We start from the raw sequence: 18,030 nt of genomic DNA, 5'->3' as shown, positions 1-18,030 counted from the left end.
TTTGTTTTTCAATGAGGGATACATTTTTGCAGTTATATATTCAGAGTACTTGTAAAATATTATCTGACTGAATAAACCACTGCAAAGTATCACGCTGTTGGCATGCTGATAAAAGTTAATCGCTCTGCCTCTCTCCCCAGGACCAAATGTGAAGCAATTCCGCATCCTCTGATGCAATTGTATGGATGCTGAAGTTACTGCCAACAGATCACTGGAAGTATCTAACTGCATTTAAGATGTAGCGTGCTAAGAGACATGCATTACATGTAGACAGTGGGCCTGGAAGGAAACCAGACCCCAAATATGCAATATGTATTTAATGCAGCCACACAGCAGATGCACTCCATGGCACCGTAAACATCTCAGTGTATTAAGCTACATCTCTGCGTTCAGCTTCATGAGTTGCTGTAGCACATCTCCAACCATGTTTGTCCTACTCTGGTCACAAATGGGTAATTGATGAAAAGTACATTTTCCCAGATTTAGGAGAGTAAGCAAGGGACTGCAGTAAAGAGCAAAGTCAGGACTGAAGTAAACCGACGTTCTTCAGCCTTTCAGAATCAAACACATGGCTCTTCTTAAGGGTGTGCTTAATAGCATGCTACCCACCCCACCATTTTCTTGCATATTATTACACTTTTTTTGCATTCACTGCCACTGCTGCCCTTACTGCTCGTTCTCAAACGAAACACTGGGTACATCTATACAGGACTAATGTCTAAATCATTATTACTTCAAAACCAAACCATGATCCCCACACAGAACTGGGAGAAGCAGAGAGCCCCATCTTGTACTCAGTGACATATTGAAGCAGATCAGTTTTATTTTTTTAAGACTACAATGAAGAATTCTGTCTCTCCAAGAGCTCGTTTCACATTTAAAGCTAGAATTTGCATAAGCTGACTTGTTCCATTATAGACAGTGCTTTTAGGCACATGAAAGCCTCAACATTGAAGAAAAACTAAAGAAATGGAGGAAAAGGAATTCTACCTGTCCCCCACGTTACTCAAATTCCCCAAACGTAACTGAAAAGAGAAATAGAAATATACACATTATCTACAATCCTGGAATTTCAAGACACTAGATCTGTAAGTCCAATGGAAAAACACTGTAAACCATGCTCTGCTGCAACACCAGCTCCAAACACAGCATTAAGTCTGATCTTAAAACACAAGAGGAAAAGTCAAACCATCCAAGCCTGTGCACTGGAGAGCATTCACGTGCACACAGGCACCAATCAGGAATAGTTCTAGCAATCTTTTATAAGTAAAACCTAGCTTTAGAGACTCATTGAATCAAGAAGCAATGGAACAAAACTCAGATATGCATAAACTCCACATCTTGTGGAGGCTCTGTTCCCTTGTACAGCAGTACTCACTGAAGATTAAGGCCACATTCTTCATACAAAGCCTAATATTATGTGCTGTAAGACAAAGCCAACACATGACTAACACAGCATGGTACCAGGCAGCAAATAGAGGACCCCAAGGCAAAAGAAATACTTTCATCAAATTAATCACTTTCTATGGAGATGACCTTGCCACAGAGAAGAACGATAATAAGCTGAGAAAATACATTCCTTGTCAAGTACACATAGAAATACAGTGTCAACCTTAATGCTATTTCAGGCCTATTGTAAGTACAGGACAGGCCTGTTGTGAAAATAAGAGCATACACAACCACGCTGATCAAGAGCAGGCACAGTAGACCACAGGGTCGATAAATGCATAAACGCTCTTTGAGGCTGGTTCCCACAATTCCCAGAACCAAGAACCTTAAAAGTTAACAGATGCCTCACAGGGGCTTTGCCAGCCGAAAATGCCTCCCCGGATGAGCTAAATTCCAAGAGACGTTCCCCAGCTGCAGTCCGACACACTGAGGAGCATGAAAGGAATGAATGCCATACTATGCTCCCCACAAACCCTAACAATGGGGAGGTCAGAGGGAACATCAGACCAATTTTGATGTTAACAGGCTTTGTGTCATGTTAAAAAGGTCCATTTGCTTCAGTCCCAATAACTCACTTATAATTTAGAGCACTTGGCCACACTGGTTAGATTAGAGCAACCAGCTACAAACCAGTGGAGTAGCTAATGTAAATCCACAGTTTTTGTTCTGTGCAGATGTACCTACAAATATTAGCAGCTCTCTGTCACCACATTTCTCACTGTACTCCCGTTGTTTGGTTTCTACCTGTTTCACAGCAGCCCTCACACAAAGCCCACATCCCAGCCCTCAGAGGCTCTCACCTTCCTAACAACCTCCCAAAATTCAGAAGAGAGGAGTCACAAGCATCCATGCTTCAAGCCTGACTCTACTGGCCACGGACAATCCTAGGTACAGTTTCCCTCCAGTTCCCCATGTGCCTACCTCCACTGGGGACCCAGGAGGACAGGAACATATTGTCAATGGCTCATTTGAGTCAAAATTAATCCTGGAATACAGGATTTTTCCCATCCCCAAAAACCACAGAAGTTAAAGGTGACCACAATCCATGCACATCACTCTAGAAGTTAAACAGCAGTTTGCAAGGATAGAGCGTAGAATCATGCCAAATATATGCAGAGGTGAAGGAGGGCTTCAAAATTCCTGAACGTGAGCATGATTAGTAGGATCACCACAAAAACCTAAATGCAGCAGCAGAACTATAAAGCTTGTGAAACGCTTGACACTGAGAAAAGACAACCCATCTCTGCATTCCTTTCCTAAGAGGTAACGCTGCAAGTGTCACAGCAATCGGCATTCCTTCAGTCCTCCTGAAACCCAGTCAAACAACTAACATAACTCACATGCTCCACTTGCTAAAATCTAGATTCAGCTACTCAATCCTTCAGCAAGAATTCACTGCCTAAATATAGCTGGGAGTGGGGCGGGGGGGGGGGGGGGGGGGGGAGTGGATCACAAAAATTAGTTCAAACTTTTTAACTGTTGTAAGTGTATGCCAAACTAGGGGCATATTACAAAGCACAGTATGTAAAAACCATACATATATAAGCAGCAGAATAACTGAACCGCAGAATAGTTGAGGCTGGAAAAGATCTCTGGAGATCATCTAGTCCAACTTCCCTGCTTAAAGTAGAGCCAGCCTACAGCAGGTTACTCAGGATATTGCCCAGTAGGGTTTTGAATGCCTCTAAAGATTACAGGGAAAGAACAGAAAATGAGAAAATAAGTTAAGCATGGCACACACTGTTTGTGGTTACTTATGTACGTACTACGGTTCAGTCTTTAGTTTTTATGGACTTCTCTGCAGGAACACAAATACACTAGAGGCTAGAGCTGAACAACTCCACAGCTAGATTTGTTCCAAGTGACTCAAATGTGCTCTTAAAATATTTCTATGATTACCGAAGGATCTTAGAACAAAACTGCATTGTAACTGGTGATGGTGGGGGGCAGATGTTTTAAAACACCCCTGCTCCCCAAACAGTGCTCTAATTTAGCCAATTAAGTGCAAGGGGTCTCATTTCCCAGGGATTAGATTGGGTATTTTGGCTTCAGCCCACCTTTAAATAGCTTTTGAATTGGACTCTGTACAAAACATAGGCTGCCCTCATGTAAAAAAAAAAAGGACTTACTACTCCTAAAAGAAGAAACTTACAGAAATAGCTGCCTTGTATTTTGCCTAATTGTGTCCAAGTCAAATGTGGCTGCAATGAAGCCACTGACAAGCGGCAGGTGAGAACGGGCAGTTACATTCCCTCAAACTGCACCCAAACACCAGAGGAACCTAATGCACACACAGTGCTACCAGTGGATGCTCTTAACCAGCACGTCCTGAGCCCTTTCCATCTATCCTGGCCCGAAACCACTGTGAAGCAAACTTCACTTGTTCTCACACAGAAAGTAGTCTCACATTGCTAAGTTAGCTGTGGCAGCTTCCCAGTGGAATACCCCCTCTTGCACTGCTCGTCATAGCACCCAGCATGCTCACCCCACTTACCAGCTGATCAAGAAAAGACTCGAGCACCAAGCTATTAATACGCAAATCTGCCGTGAAATCACCATCAGCTCTCCACCACTGACAAACTTACTTGTCCTGCAAAAATAAACTTTCAGTTGAAATTTTCTAGTATTTATAGATGGTCACTGGACATACTTGTCCCAGGGCAGAACACCCTCATTCCTGCTGACTATGCTTTAGATAAAGTAGCCTGGGGCCAAAGCTTATAATTTTATTTTTAAGCCAACTGTGCATATACTTGTACACCTGGCATTGCTATAATATTAATATAGTGAATACATGAATTATCACGTAATGTTTAATACATAAATACACCCATGCAAGAAAAGAAAATGGCATACATGCACAACCAAAAGCAAATTACACATGGTAACTGCTAACATTTTAAGAAAGATGACAGGCTTGTAAGAGATTAGCAAAGTTAAATTTCAAATAAAACGCCTGATGTTTTTTATGCTACTCTAAGCCTTCACTTTTGAAGACCTTTTGGTAAAAATTCTTCATGAACAGAAAAAGGAAGAACTTTATAAAGGTTATGCAAAATACTCTGCTCTCCAACTGCAGCAATTTCACAATCAGCAATAGTAACAAAACAAAACCAAAGCCCTGTGGGCTTAGAGAGGAACACAGGACCAAAGCCAGGAAGGAAGCTGGAGTTGGCTGATGTCTGCTGAATCAAGCCACTGCAGTTTCTCCTCATTCCTGTGGGGAGTGGGGAGCTCAGACAGACCTGCCTGCCACCTACCCAGCTGTCCAACCTGTCCAGCTTAGATCACCTCCAGCCTCAGAGATTCCTTTTCAAGTCTATGAAGACTGTGGCTCTTGAGCGCAAAATACATATAGGGACAGGCGGACAGGCACAAGGAACAGCGCCCTTTGAAGGGAAAAAAAAAAGTACAAAAAATATTTCTTGTCTTCTCCATGTATTACCTCTTATCTTCTGAACACAAAGAAATTTCAAGACCAAACCGAATTACCAAAAAGATACATATTAGGAGACTGAATAAAGCAACTGTAATCAGAAGGGATCCGAACAAAAAGTTCCAACCTTCATGCAGTGGCAAGAATGGAATGACTACAAGCCAGAAAACAAGAGAGGCAGCTCTACAACTACCCAACTCACTTTTGGGGAAGATGCCTTCAAAAATCCTTTCACAGACCCACTGAAACTCTCCAGGAAAGTTTATCTGGAAAGCAGACACAAAATCCTTTTCAAAACTTTTAAAGGGGGAGGTGGGGAAGGAAAAAAATGTGGACATTTTGTGACAAAGTGAAAGGTGTCAGACAAGGCTGCAACATCCTCCACCACCAAAGCTCCAGGAAGGAGGTTTCAGTTGAACACAGTGCTTGGGCAGTCATAAGGAATGTTTTGACAATGCTTAGCATAAACAAGGATTTAAAGTTACAAGCTCAGTCCCTAGCTTGTATCTCTTTTTTGCTCTCCTTACCACTTCCCCCCACTCAACTGATAGCTGCCAAGATCTGCGCAAGAGAATGATTTACACATCCTTTCATTATATATATGTAAACAAGTGAGCAGTCACAAACATCTTTCAAAATACATTCTTAAAAAGAACAGTAGCTTGAAGGCCTTCTCTTCTTGTGTTTAGCTATTGTATGCAAAAAAGAAAGACTTGAGCTTTTTCAGTCTTCTCATAATGCTAGAATTTGCAGATGTGCATAGGTACACCCAGAAAGTAAGGAATAAAAATCCAAGTAACTGCCTCTTCTTGCAAGATACTCAACACACATCCATGCTTTATTAACTTCCAATGGGATACAGAAATCTACATTGTGTTAGTTGTGTGTCATGGGGGAAATCTGTGTTTACAATAAGGTCTGAGGCGTCCAAAGAGATTTCTCAATGCAATTCACCAAGGTCATATTACATTAGCCAAGTCCATCCATTCAGTATTTCATTCCCTGTACCGTAGCGTAAATGTAAGAGAAAGCGCTATTTCATGAACTGTATTTAAGGGAGTTCTATCAAGAATTGCTTAAGTACATTAAGTTTTACTTGAAAACACATTTTTGAATTTCATGATTTTCATGAAATTTCATGACCCTTTCTCAACAGGGTCAACAAGAATTAGAAACCCTAAACAGAACTAAAGAAGGAATTAATGTTAATTTAAGATTAAACTCCAGTAGTAAAGCATAAAATCTAAAATCCTCTTCCTCCCATTTACTTTCTTATTAATTTAATGAGGGAAACATCTTTAACAGCCTCCTTGACACAGCAAGGAAACTTGTGATGCTGTAAACTAAGGATGCAAGAGGACAGTTTAAAAGCTAAGTTTGCTGTTTCAAAAAGCAAATGAGCTATTCCAATTCCATGAGCTTTTTGGCTGTTTCTGAAAGGAGAGAGTTCAACACTCTTCCACTAGTTTACTTAAAAGAGCTGTGCTCACAGAACAGCCATTCCCATTTCCTGCCCATAAAACATTCCCAACCCACTTAAAATAAAGGAGGGAGAAAAACAAGACAAAAATCCAGTGCTGCAACTGCAAATCAAAATCCAAGTACTTATGAGTGTCTTGCTGAACTTCCACGCTGCAGCGTGCCTGCTTTCCAACCAAACACTGAGGCACAGCTCCAAGGAAATGCTAGCACATGATTTTCCTGTTGTCGGTGAAGAAAGGTCACTGCAGTCCTGGACATTAAGTTGCAGGGTCTGTCTGCATTCCCATTAAATCTCCCATTTTTTAAGTAATTAAAACACAATAGAGACTACACTTTGCTGTTTTAGAAAATCTGTAACAAAGGCCCTTTGAAGGCACAAGCCTTAACTCACATTAAACACAGAGCAGCTACAGTTAAGGGGATGACTGTATGCATTGCATTTGTTTATATTAGGGGCTTAGGAGTACAAACATCTGTACAAGGTTAGATGCTCAATTAACACTTCAGATGTGCAAATACAAAACCATCTCATGAGGATCAGAGTCTTAAATTATTTTGCCATTTAAAATGCAACTACTGGAGTCATGGAATTGGTCCTCTTTGGGAGAGGAGGGGAAAACGCAAGGGCAGTTCAGAGTTTCTAGCCTCTGCGGCTGCACAAAAGAAACATGTTAACCTAACTCTCAATTCCTCCTTCTATGCTCGCTTAAAAAAAAAAAAAAAAAAACCACAAACATTACACCTATCATTTTCTTAAGGCACAATTCCTGGTATCTTGGCATATAAGACTGGCAACACTGCCAAAACATAGGCAGTGCACAAAGCCAAAATTTTGTCTATGAAAAACTGTGTTTGAGACTAGAGGGGCAGCTTTCTCACATTTGTCTCTCCGGAACAGATTTGCCGCACAAGGGCGGGCACAGATCTTGGCACATCCCGTGCGAGCCCAGCACATAGCAGAAAAGAGGCCTTAATGTTTTCTTAAGTCCCACTCACTTTAATTAGCTTATCTGGCAAGACTGTCATAACTCACCTATGCAACAAAGTCATACTGGACTGGTCTCTGTTCCCACTGAAGTCCCAGAGGATCTTGTCACAACTGAATAATCAGATGTTAGAGTGATCTTACTAATTAGAAAAAGGAAATTACAGTTCTGCCCTTGTCAGCTCTCTGCAGCCTTTGCAGTTGCCATGAAGGGACAGGTAAGTGCCTTCCTGCCCACCTGAAATGGTTTTGATCACAAAAATGCCAGGAGGAAAAGGCCATTATATCCTAATACAAGGAGACAGAAAAATTCAGAAATGTTTGCCAAAACCAATGACACAAAAATCAGAGAAGTTTGGATTTAAAGTAAAATTCTTATTAAAGATACACAAGGAAAGAAATTGTGAGGCAAGAGTAAAAATAAGCCCACTGTAATACTTAAAACTGTAATCTACTGTACCTATCTTCTCCTACCCACCCAGAAGAAAAAGGCCTCCACAAATACAAGCAATGCCTAATAAACCTGCCATAGCAAGGGGATTTTCCAACTTAACAAAATGTTCTGGTTTTCATACACTTGAAGTTAACTCATTTACACTATTTAAATGCAGATTTTGTGTAGCTATACAGTATGCTAAAGATGCCACTTTCACATTAGGCTTACTTGTTACGTACACGCAAGACGGATTTTTATATGCCAGGATCTCATTCATTTCAAAAACCAACCACCCATTCGGATTTAAAAACAACCATCCACATTGTTATGAAAGACCAGAAAGCTGGCCGACAAAAGCTAGAGCAGTTGGATTTATTTAAGATCACAAAGCTTATCGTTCCATTATTAATTGGGAGAAAAGAAAATCAGCCTATTTTTCTAGAGGACAAAGCCAGGACAAAGCCTTCTTAAGGGTACTAGCATTTCAGAGGGTGCACAAAGGTTTGCATTTTCTTATACGTTTCATCACACTAAATATGTTGCTGTATTCGAAATGCAAATTCTTCTTTAAAACCCTCTGCCTACCACAACTGTAAGACGCCTGGGAATATCCCAGTACTGCTGAGTGACAGAATGAAAACCATTACGAAATGTGTAAAATAGACTTTTGCAATGAGAAGTGTCAGACACCGAAGCCACAGAAGTTTGAGGAAAAAAAGAACCACGTGGAAGAAGAGGTATTTGATGAAGGGAGAAATGACACCTCTTGCTATAGGTCAAGCCTCACTGTTACAGATGATACGGTTGTTACATAGTTTTATGCAAAATTTAAAGCAATAGAAGAAAATTTGAGCTGGAAATGAATAGATCAATCCCTGCCCCTCACTTCTAGAGAAAGTATTTATGTGAAAAATTATTAGCTGAGAGATTAAAGCTGAGAATATTTTATTTATACTACTTCTTGGTTAAAACACTTTATGAAAGCATCACTAAAAAGCAGTCGAGTGGAACTGCTTGCACAGCTGTTGAACACAGTGAACTAAGATGAGAGTCAGACTGGAGCCTTTATTCACATAGATACAAGTTGCAGAAAGCTACTGGATTAAACAGTGCCAGAAAAAAAGTTTAAATCAGGACCACTGCTGAATGATTTCAGCTAATTTTATTTAGATCAACATTTATTTAGGGAGGTATATTTTGGAAAAAACATTCTTTCTTCTTTTGCTAGTATGTACCAAAACTGGGGGCACATGTTCCGTGACACTGCTTTTTTCTGCTCATCACCTCTTGGGGACAGTCACATTCATCCTACAGATTCCCATTTCAAAGGCCAAATGCCCCCTCCAAATGACATCAGAGAAAACCACAAAATAATTAGAATACATTTTCAGTCAGTCTGTATATGTTTCCTTCCTAACGTAGTGTTGAAAAGTTTCATTCACAGCTACTGGCAGGGCACCCACTGCTGAGCTCTACAAGAGCTAGAGGGCTGGGCTGGGCTACAGACTTGTCATGATATTCAGCCACGCTGGGCATGACAACCAAATACCTCCCCCAAAACACACACAGCCTTGTGTGCAGGGACTGCAAGAAAATCCCTTCTACTTTAAAGTCATCTGTTCACGCACCACAGTAAGTTCCAAATAAACATCATTCACTGGTCATTTGAAAACAAAAAGGATTCTGACCTTGGAAACAGACTAAAATCAGATGTAACCAACTCTGTATGCATAGGAAGTAATGAAACTTGCTTGGTTTTGACACATTAGATGGCAGCTCAAACGTCTTTTTAGTTTGTAGCAACAACGGGGCAGTAAATTGATTCACCCATTAGGCCAACACACTTCTCCACCTTGGAGCCAGAGCTAAACTACATGGCCAGTTCTGTTCAGCACTGATAGACAGGACACCTGGAGAATCTTCCTAATTTATTTACCATAATACTGCCTCGTTGCCTACAGCATAGTGCTCAGCACCAGTCCATAAGCTTGCTAAGATCCAGACTGTGTGCTGGCAGCAATTAAGGGGTGAAAACAAAAGATTTAAGGGAACAAAGGACTGCAGCATATTGAGAGGCTGGGCAGAGTGCTGTACACCACCAGACATACCACTCTTCCTACGAGAACCGTGGAGGTCCTAATACGGCATGGCTGCTCCCCAACCCCAGTGCCGAATATGGCCACAGGACCGCAGAGAAACCATATCCCTTCCCTTTGGGCCAAACATTCCCAGTTAGGCCCATGTCCAGGCACACGGACCCCAGAGCCATGCAGTTTTCTGTGTAAAGGACTCTCTAGACACTACGTGAGTTCCTGCCTCTCCAGAGCTCTGGTGGCAAACCCATCTGTTTGAAGACAGACCACAGCTTTTAGCAGACCCTTCAGGTGGGTCCCCATCTACCCACTCTGTAGTGATGCCTGTCTGCAGGGCAAGCCTGACACGCATGGGGATGTAGAGGCAGGCTCCACTGCTTGGTATGTATTTCAGCCAGAATAAGGAAAACAGCTGGGAAGAGAAGATGGGAAGGAAAGCAGGAGGTGAAAAGAAGAGCTGGAGGAAGGGGAAAATAAGAAAAGTCCCAGTTCTGCAGTTATTACACTTAAAACTTGAGCTATTCTCCAAAACAGAGGCTTCTGCATTCATTTGAATGGCAAAGTTTATTTATGTCACTTCCCTCTGCTAAGGTTTTGTAGATCATATTTCAAACCCACCGTTATATTCCTCTGTTGCTGGGTTACCAGATCTGAACAAACAATTCTCTGCAGTCTGCCAAAAGCAGAGAAAGAAAGCAAATGAATGCCTGGAGGATGCATCACCCTCTGGAAGTCATCTTATGGCCCCACGCTGCTACAGATTAGTCACAACCTCACATACAGTAGAGCAAAAAAGGAAATGGTGAATCCATTAACTCCAGCACAGTGCACAGATCTGAGCACTGTTATTCCCACCCACTAGCCCCCCTCCTAAGGAAACCAGGCAATTTTCCAAATCATTAGAATTTTCTTTCAGATTAGAAGAAAAATGGTCCTAAATTCAAAGGGATAAATTGGGTATTAACACCCCTGAAACTAGCAAGTTTGTTTCAGCAGATGCTGAAATGGCAAGCAAGAATTATGACTTGAAATGAGTAAATGGCAGGTATCATCACAGCAGAGCTGCACAAAAACCTTCATGTGATACACCATTGATGACTGTAGGTTTGAGACTTTCAGTTTCCAGGCAGGACATCTGCCACATCACCGGCTGCACAAACTTTGGCCAGAGATGTAGGAATACACAGCCATCACCCACACAGGGGTGCCCATCAGAAGCCCTCCAGGTTTGCTCACGCCCTCAGCAGTATCACTTTGAAGAAATGTTCCCCTGCAGCATCTGCAGAGAGAGGCTGCCAGCCTGCAGTAGTTGATCTGGTGTTTCTCCTGTCGGGACTGCTTGTCCCCTGCTGCTGACCCTATCGCCATGCTCTCTCCATCCTACATGCAGAGCCTCAGCCCTCAAGTGCCCTCAATCCAGGACTGAACGCTGAAGGTTCTAAGTCTCAAACAGGAACAGCTCCTCAGCGTTGCAGGACACTACATCCCAGTACAGACCCCTGTTGGGATATAACCAACCAGCATGACAATGCTGTTGCCACTGCAGCATCCCCAAGACTGCCAGTTCCCAGCAGTCAGACAAGATGGACTCACGCACGCTGTGCAGGCGATGGTTTGTGCTGTTCAGGCAGCAATTTCACCATCGAGCTCAGCAGCGTGACTAGCTTAAGATGCTCCTCTCATCACTTATTTGCTGCTGCTGCTGTAACATGCTTTTGGTGAGGCAGTACCTGCACAACCACGTGCAGCAAACCTGTGACCCAAATCAGGGAAATGACTTAATTCAAAAACAGGAAGAAATCTGTTAACAACAACAACAAAAAAAAAAAAAAAAAAAAATTGGCTCAGTTCCACAGTATAGTTCACTGTATCCCCTCCAGCAGGACAGCAAACAGCCAGCACTGCCACACTTCAGGGGAAAAATGCATAGTAAATGGCACTACTGCTGCCAAAACCTTGGGTTTAATCTAATGTAGAAAATTAAAAATAAATTATCTAATGTTTGCTGAAGGGTCAGGGACTGCCCTCATTCTGGGCCGAGGCACGGACAAGCATCACAAAACAAAAATAAAACATCACCTTTCACCAAAACACACAAAACACAGCTCTCAATGAGACTACAGCATCTTAGGGAAACACACTACTCTGGAAACGTGGCAGGGGGGGTGTTAATAATTTAATTCCACTCAAAAGTCCTTACTATTCACACAAACATTTATGGATGTTTTATTACATAAGGCATATCAGAAAAAGCCCAAAAAGAAAATTCAGCAATTTCACAAGAAAATAATCTGAAATCATGGCTTTAAGAATATTACCATTTCTGATTTTTAAGAAACGGAGTTCAAGCAACACTGGAAAGAAAACTAAGCTAGCAACATGAAGCCTTACAGATTACTATTTCTAGTACAGCAGGAAAAACTGGAATGTTTAACTTTTCATGCTTTGTTTTTTCCAAAATAAGGATACGTAAGAAAAGTAGCTTTTCCAAAACACAGTACTAAGTGCCTATACCGATGCAGATAGGAGATTAAAATTACAGGTGGCTCTATTCTTAATGTAAACCAACTATGATTTATCAAAATACAAGTGGCTTAGTTTACACGGGAATATTTTGCTTATCCCATCCACAGATTCCAGAGACAGTAACTCTGTTCACTCCTACATTTCAAGTGTGGCAAGCGTTGGAGTAGAATCCACAAGGCAGGATCACAAAAGTATAACTAATTTCCATTAGTACATGCAAAACTGGTATCAGTTCCCCAACATCAATTTATAGCTGTACTTTTCTCATTCTAGATTTACATATGTATATCCAGAATTAAATTTGACCTAAGTTGGTCTATTTAAAAAAAATATTACCTCTAACCTTGCAATGCTGGTAAAACCAAAGGGTTTAGTGCACAAAATAAAGGAAATCTCAAATGTCATTCCCTTTCAGCAGGAATCAATATTATACCTGAATATTTGTTAGGAGGAGGCTGCAGAGGTGTACCTGAGGCCTTAGAGGTATTACTACTGAGCATCATTGTTTACCGTGATTAAATGGAAAGATCTGGTCAATCCAGCACTGAATTACGAGCACAGAGGATTTAATCCCAGTCTGCCACGGGCTTGTTAGGCCAACCATTTCTTACCTCTTTGCCCTTATGTTCCTACACACAAAATGAGCACAGTAGTCCAGCAGCACTATTGGTAAAATGGTTTGAAAGTAGAAAAATCCAGTGCAGAACATCACTGCTACTTAGTAACCAGCTTGTATGTCTGTCTATAAGGTATATAACATCATATAAGGCATAGGGGAAAAGGAATGATTTCTCCTCCAACTTTTGAAGGTGCACAGTTAAAGCATTAAAAGCCAGTCTTGATGAAGTATCATGTCTCCAATTAACTGTTACACATGTAAGTGAATTAAGTAAAGCAAAACTTCCATCAGTGATCACAGACAGTATACACTCTACCGGAGCAGTACATTCAAATAAACAGTCCAGGATGTACCACCTCAGTCACACAGTACACCCCACTTCGGCTTAATGGAAAATGAAGCAGCAAAGTGTTATTTGAATGTTTCTTTCAAAGACAGTTTCCAAGCCTACCCAGGAATCCTCTACAGAGAATTTATGTCATGGCATGTAGTCAATACGCAATCCTCAAAGGCAAAAACCAGAAATAAGAGTCACCGCCACGCTACAAAGAAATGAAGGGTCATGTACAGATCACTGCCACTCCTAAGCTTCCCCCCTACCCCCTCTCCATTAAAAACCATATACAACCATACAGATCACATTAACTGTGATGTACTGACACATGCTTTTAGGTTTTAAGGACAGCCACAGTCTACTTGCATACTTTTACATTATACAGAAATAAATAATTCATAATATAATGCCCATGTTTTCAGAGGGATTTCAACACAAGTCTACCACCACCAGTACAACACAAGCACCTAATCAGAAAGGAGCTTTGAACAGCAGCCACTTTCATAACTAATAAATAACTGACAACTCAAAAGCAACTGGGAAGTACTGAGTGCAGCAGATAACCCCTCTTCCAAACTAACATTCCACATCACATTCCCCTACAAATCACCACAAGCACCAGTAACCAAAGCCCCAAACACTTTCATGAGCTGAAGCACGCAAAGAGCTGATCCTGCCCATCTTCCTCAGAACCACAGAAATCCTGGCTCAGGCAGGTAGGTAGCCCTATAATTTATACAGTTAGCATCATCACAAAGGCTCACAGGATGACTTATTAGTTGAACACAGCCTACAGAAACAACTCTTTACTACTTCATCTCCTACAGAGGAAAAAACAATGGTAAAATTATATGTATACAATGTGATGCAGTATTCCACTACAAGAAAGCCACTATCTTATTTCTCTGAACCAGTGAAAACTGTATTATTTATCTATAATGTTTCATAAAAGTTTGAAATCAATTCCCTTTTACAAAAGCAAAGGAAAGACTCAAGATAACCAATAAGTTTACCTGGGGAGACAGTCTGTATTTAAATTTAGTAGTCTCAACTGAAAATTATAGAAATAATGCAGCACAAATTACCATAAAATTCATGAGATCAAATCAGTATGCAAGCAAGTACAAGGACAAACTCTGGGAAGAGCTGACAGTTTATCAGGGACCCCGACTAAAGAGGGATTGGGGTGGAGCCTCAGTGCAAGGAGGAAAGGACAGCTCCCCAGCTTCACCAGGAGGACTTGAATTGCAAATACTGGGTGTACACAGACATCTTTACAAAACGGGGTACAGCTCTGAGGATAAAACCGTGGAGGTGACGGCTATGACATTCTGCTACAATCACGCATTGGGGAAAGGTAGGAGAATCTGGCCAGAAATCTATGGAAGATCTGATAACTATAGCAGAAAAGCCTGTACTTTCAACAAATTAGTATTACAAAGTTCCCACGCTCAGAGCTCATTTACCTACAGTATGAACAGGGCCATGACACGGGGTGCTTCATAACATTAAACAAATGAAAGTATATCCAAATTTACAACACCCAGCAGGACTGGGAACTCTGCTGTGTGCCTGCACAGCTCTTAGCATAACATGGCCTTGTATTACTGAGGTCTCCAATGGAGAAGAAGAAAAAAGATCTATAGAGACCAGAAGTGCTGTATTTTAAAAGGCTGCATGAAGTCACAGCTAAGAAGCCGGAAAGCACCCACGTTCTAGTCAGACATGCCACCATCGGCCCCTGCCTTTGCAACCTAAAAGAGCAACCTCAGGTAACCCACAGTAGAATTCCTTTAGTTAGCAGCTTGACATGTGGCAAGTCTTGTACGCAACGCTCCTCTAGCTGTGCCTGGGAAAAGCAAGCAGTTACATAAAACACCAAAGGAGATAAACCTTTAGCAGATGCATGAATTATGCTCTCAAAGGAGGAGTTTACAATGTCTAATGCAGACCACATTCCTCCCCAGCATCACAAGAAGGCTAGAGGAGCAATGCTTTTTCCCTGTGTAGGCTAACCAGCAGAGTCCTCAGGCTGTTCCCAGAATTGTTTGCCTCCCAGGTTTTGACTTAATTACAATGGGACATGCACACACAAAGCAAATCCTTCAGCATATTAAGAGCAAAAAAGAGTGAATCACTGCTGATTCTGCCATTTTCCTTTTTTTTTTTTTTTTTAATCTCTTTTACAAGCTTCTGAAGCGTTGCAGCCCTAAAAGAGTGAGAAGCTGTCTCGAAGCCTTTTTCCACCTGAAAGCCAAAACAGGTAATGCCCAAGTGTACACAGCACAGCAACTAAAGCACTACCTGTGGACTGAGGCAATGTGACTTCCATTCGTGGGTCTGGCGCTGGCTTGCTGAATGAGGCTGGGGGAGTCCCTTCACCTCCTGATGCCATGTTTCCCCCCCACTCTATCAAACAGGTTTACTGACTTTTCTTTCCCTTTAGCACAACCCTATCACTCTCATCTTCTTTTCAAGACTGCCTCTACCCTTGACTTTCACATAGCATCTCTGCGGCTGTATGCTGCTTTAACTTTGTTGGCCTCAAGTGTCTTTAGTTATAGCGGTACATCAGCTCAGCTTGCACATTTAGTTAACAAGTTTATAGCCATGTAACTCAAACTAATTAACCTCTTTTCCTTATTCTTGTTTAACATAATAAAAGCAGAGTAAAGCTTTATTTACAAGACCAAAAGACACAAGGGATGCAGGACATTCAGCTGAATCTGTGAATTTGTACCAGTACATTTACAAGTACTTACTTTCCCTTTGAAAGAGCTATTTTGACGTTACTTCCAACTCCTTTTCCAACTGAATGAGCTAAACCAAAGACCCATCGGACTTGGTTTGCACTGGTCAAATAAATCTACATATATACACCTCCTAGGCTTTTGCAATCAATACAAGGCCTAAATCAGTTGAAAAAGCAGCACTGGGTTTGCCTGCACGGCAACACTCACCAAAATAACCAAGGGTACAAGCAGACAAACGAGTTCCCATGGGACATGCTATGCACACGCTGGCAGGGGCCCAGCTGTGCTCTCAGGACAGCTAACCACGGCTCTACCGATTCCGGCGAGTCGGTGCCACCCTGTGCACGGGTTCATCCCGAGGCAGCGCTTTTCCCATGTTCTAGGCCTGGACAAGACCTTGCTCGACGAAAACATATGCGCCAGCTGACCTAAGATAACAGCACTTCTTCTGACAGACCTCACTCTGCAGCACAGAGTAGATCTGAAGTTTCCTCAAAAAACCCAACAAACAAAAAACCCCCACAAGACTCCAACAACAGGGAACTGCACCAAAACAAAGCTATACGAACTAAACCCCACTGTATTGTTTTCGCGGCGGCCAGCATCACGGAAGCTACGAACATCAACGCAAGGTTTCTGCCCCAAAGGAGCGCAGGCGTGTGCAGCCGCCGGAGGGGCCGCGGCCGCAGCGAGCCCCGCTCCGCGCTCCCCGCTCCCCAGCGCCCGGGGGGCTCCTCGCCCGGCTGCAGCCCCGGGGCCGGCCGGCTGCCGCAGCCGGAGGCACAACGGGTCGGGAAGCGAGAGAAAAGCATTTACCCGCTTCCCTCCCGCATCCCCCTGGCGCAGGAGAGGGGTCAGAAGCAGAAAAGCTTCCTTTTTTTTTTTTTTTCTTTTTTTTTTTTTAACTCGCACACCCCGACCTGAAAGGCGATGGCCTCCTGTCATTTAAGAGAAGGCAAGGTTTAGCCGCGCAGCCCGCAGCAACGCCGAGGCCTGCTCGCCCTCCTCCAAATTCTGCCGGGACGGCGCGGGGGACGGCGGGCCCGGCCGCTCCGGCAGCCCCACGGTGGCCCCGGCGCCCCTCAGCCGAGCCCCCGGCACGGCCCGCGGCCCCGGCGCCGCCCTCCCCGAGCCGCCCGCCGCCCCACCACCCGCTGGGGCCGGGCGTGGGCCGCCCCGCAGGGCGGGCACCTGCGGCCTGGCCCCTCCGCCGCCTCACCTCCTTCAGCTGCTCCATCTCGGTGCGGATGGTCTCGTACTCCAGCTCCAGCTCCTCGTACTGCTGCTTCAGCTGCTGCTTCTCCTCCAGCACGGCCAGCCCGTACTCCGCCGCCTGGATCTTCTCCCGGGTGGTCTCGCCCAGCTCCTGGAACAGCCGCTTGATCTCACTCCGCAGCCACTCGGGCTCCGACTCCATCACCAGCCTGGAGTACTCCTCCTCCTCCATGGCCAACGACATGTCGGCGGCGGGGGCGGCCGGCGAGGCGAGCGGGTGAAAGGGCGAACGCGCAGCCCGTCTGCCGCCCCTAGGAGCGCCGCGGCCCGCGGGCAGCCATGGCGCGGCCCGCCCGGGCTGACATCAACGGACGAGACGCCCGCCGCCCTCCGCCGCGCTGCCCCTCACGCCGCGCCGCCGCCGCTGCGAAACTCGCCCCGAGCGCCGACCGCAGTGAAATCATTCAAAAGGAACGGCCGGCCCGGCGCCGCGCCGCACGCTGGGGGCGGTAGTTCGCGCCCGCCGCCGCCCCGCGGGGCGCGCCGCCTGCCGGACCACGACTCCCAGCATGCACCGCGAGGGGCGGCGGCGGCGAGAGCGGCCCCTGCCGGGCGCCCCTGGCCCTGCCCGCAGAGCGGCGGCGGGCGCGGCCGCCGGGGAGGGCGGGGGCGGAGCGCACCACGGCTCGCGGCCGCGGCGTC

At 44.1% G+C, this 18,030-nt stretch overlaps 1 protein-coding gene across 8 annotated transcripts in view; it reads right to left on the bottom strand.

Annotated features, from left to right (window-relative positions):
- BICD2 (BICD cargo adaptor 2) overlaps positions 1-17,828 on the bottom strand; it is a 96,345-nt gene extending 78,517 nt beyond the window's left edge. For 6 of the 8 annotated variants that reach the window (XR_008821348.1, XM_056335476.1, XM_056335478.1 and 3 more), the window contains exon 1: positions 17,333-17,828. Coding sequence is in view for 7 of the 8 variants with exons in the window: in XM_056335476.1 (XP_056191451.1) it covers positions 17,333-17,572 (240 nt within the window). In the remaining variant the exon portion in view is untranslated. The remainder of the gene's footprint in view (positions 1-17,332) is intronic. The other 2 variants (XM_056335483.1, XM_056335480.1) reach the window with 2 other exon arrangements.
- Positions 17,829-18,030: the final 202 nt, after the last annotated feature.

This window comes from Falco biarmicus, chromosome 4 (genome assembly GCF_023638135.1).
Source record: "Falco biarmicus isolate bFalBia1 chromosome 4, bFalBia1.pri, whole genome shotgun sequence".
NCBI lineage: Eukaryota > Metazoa > Chordata > Aves > Falconiformes > Falconidae > Falco > Falco biarmicus.
This window is presented reverse-complemented; position numbering and strand designations above follow the sequence as displayed.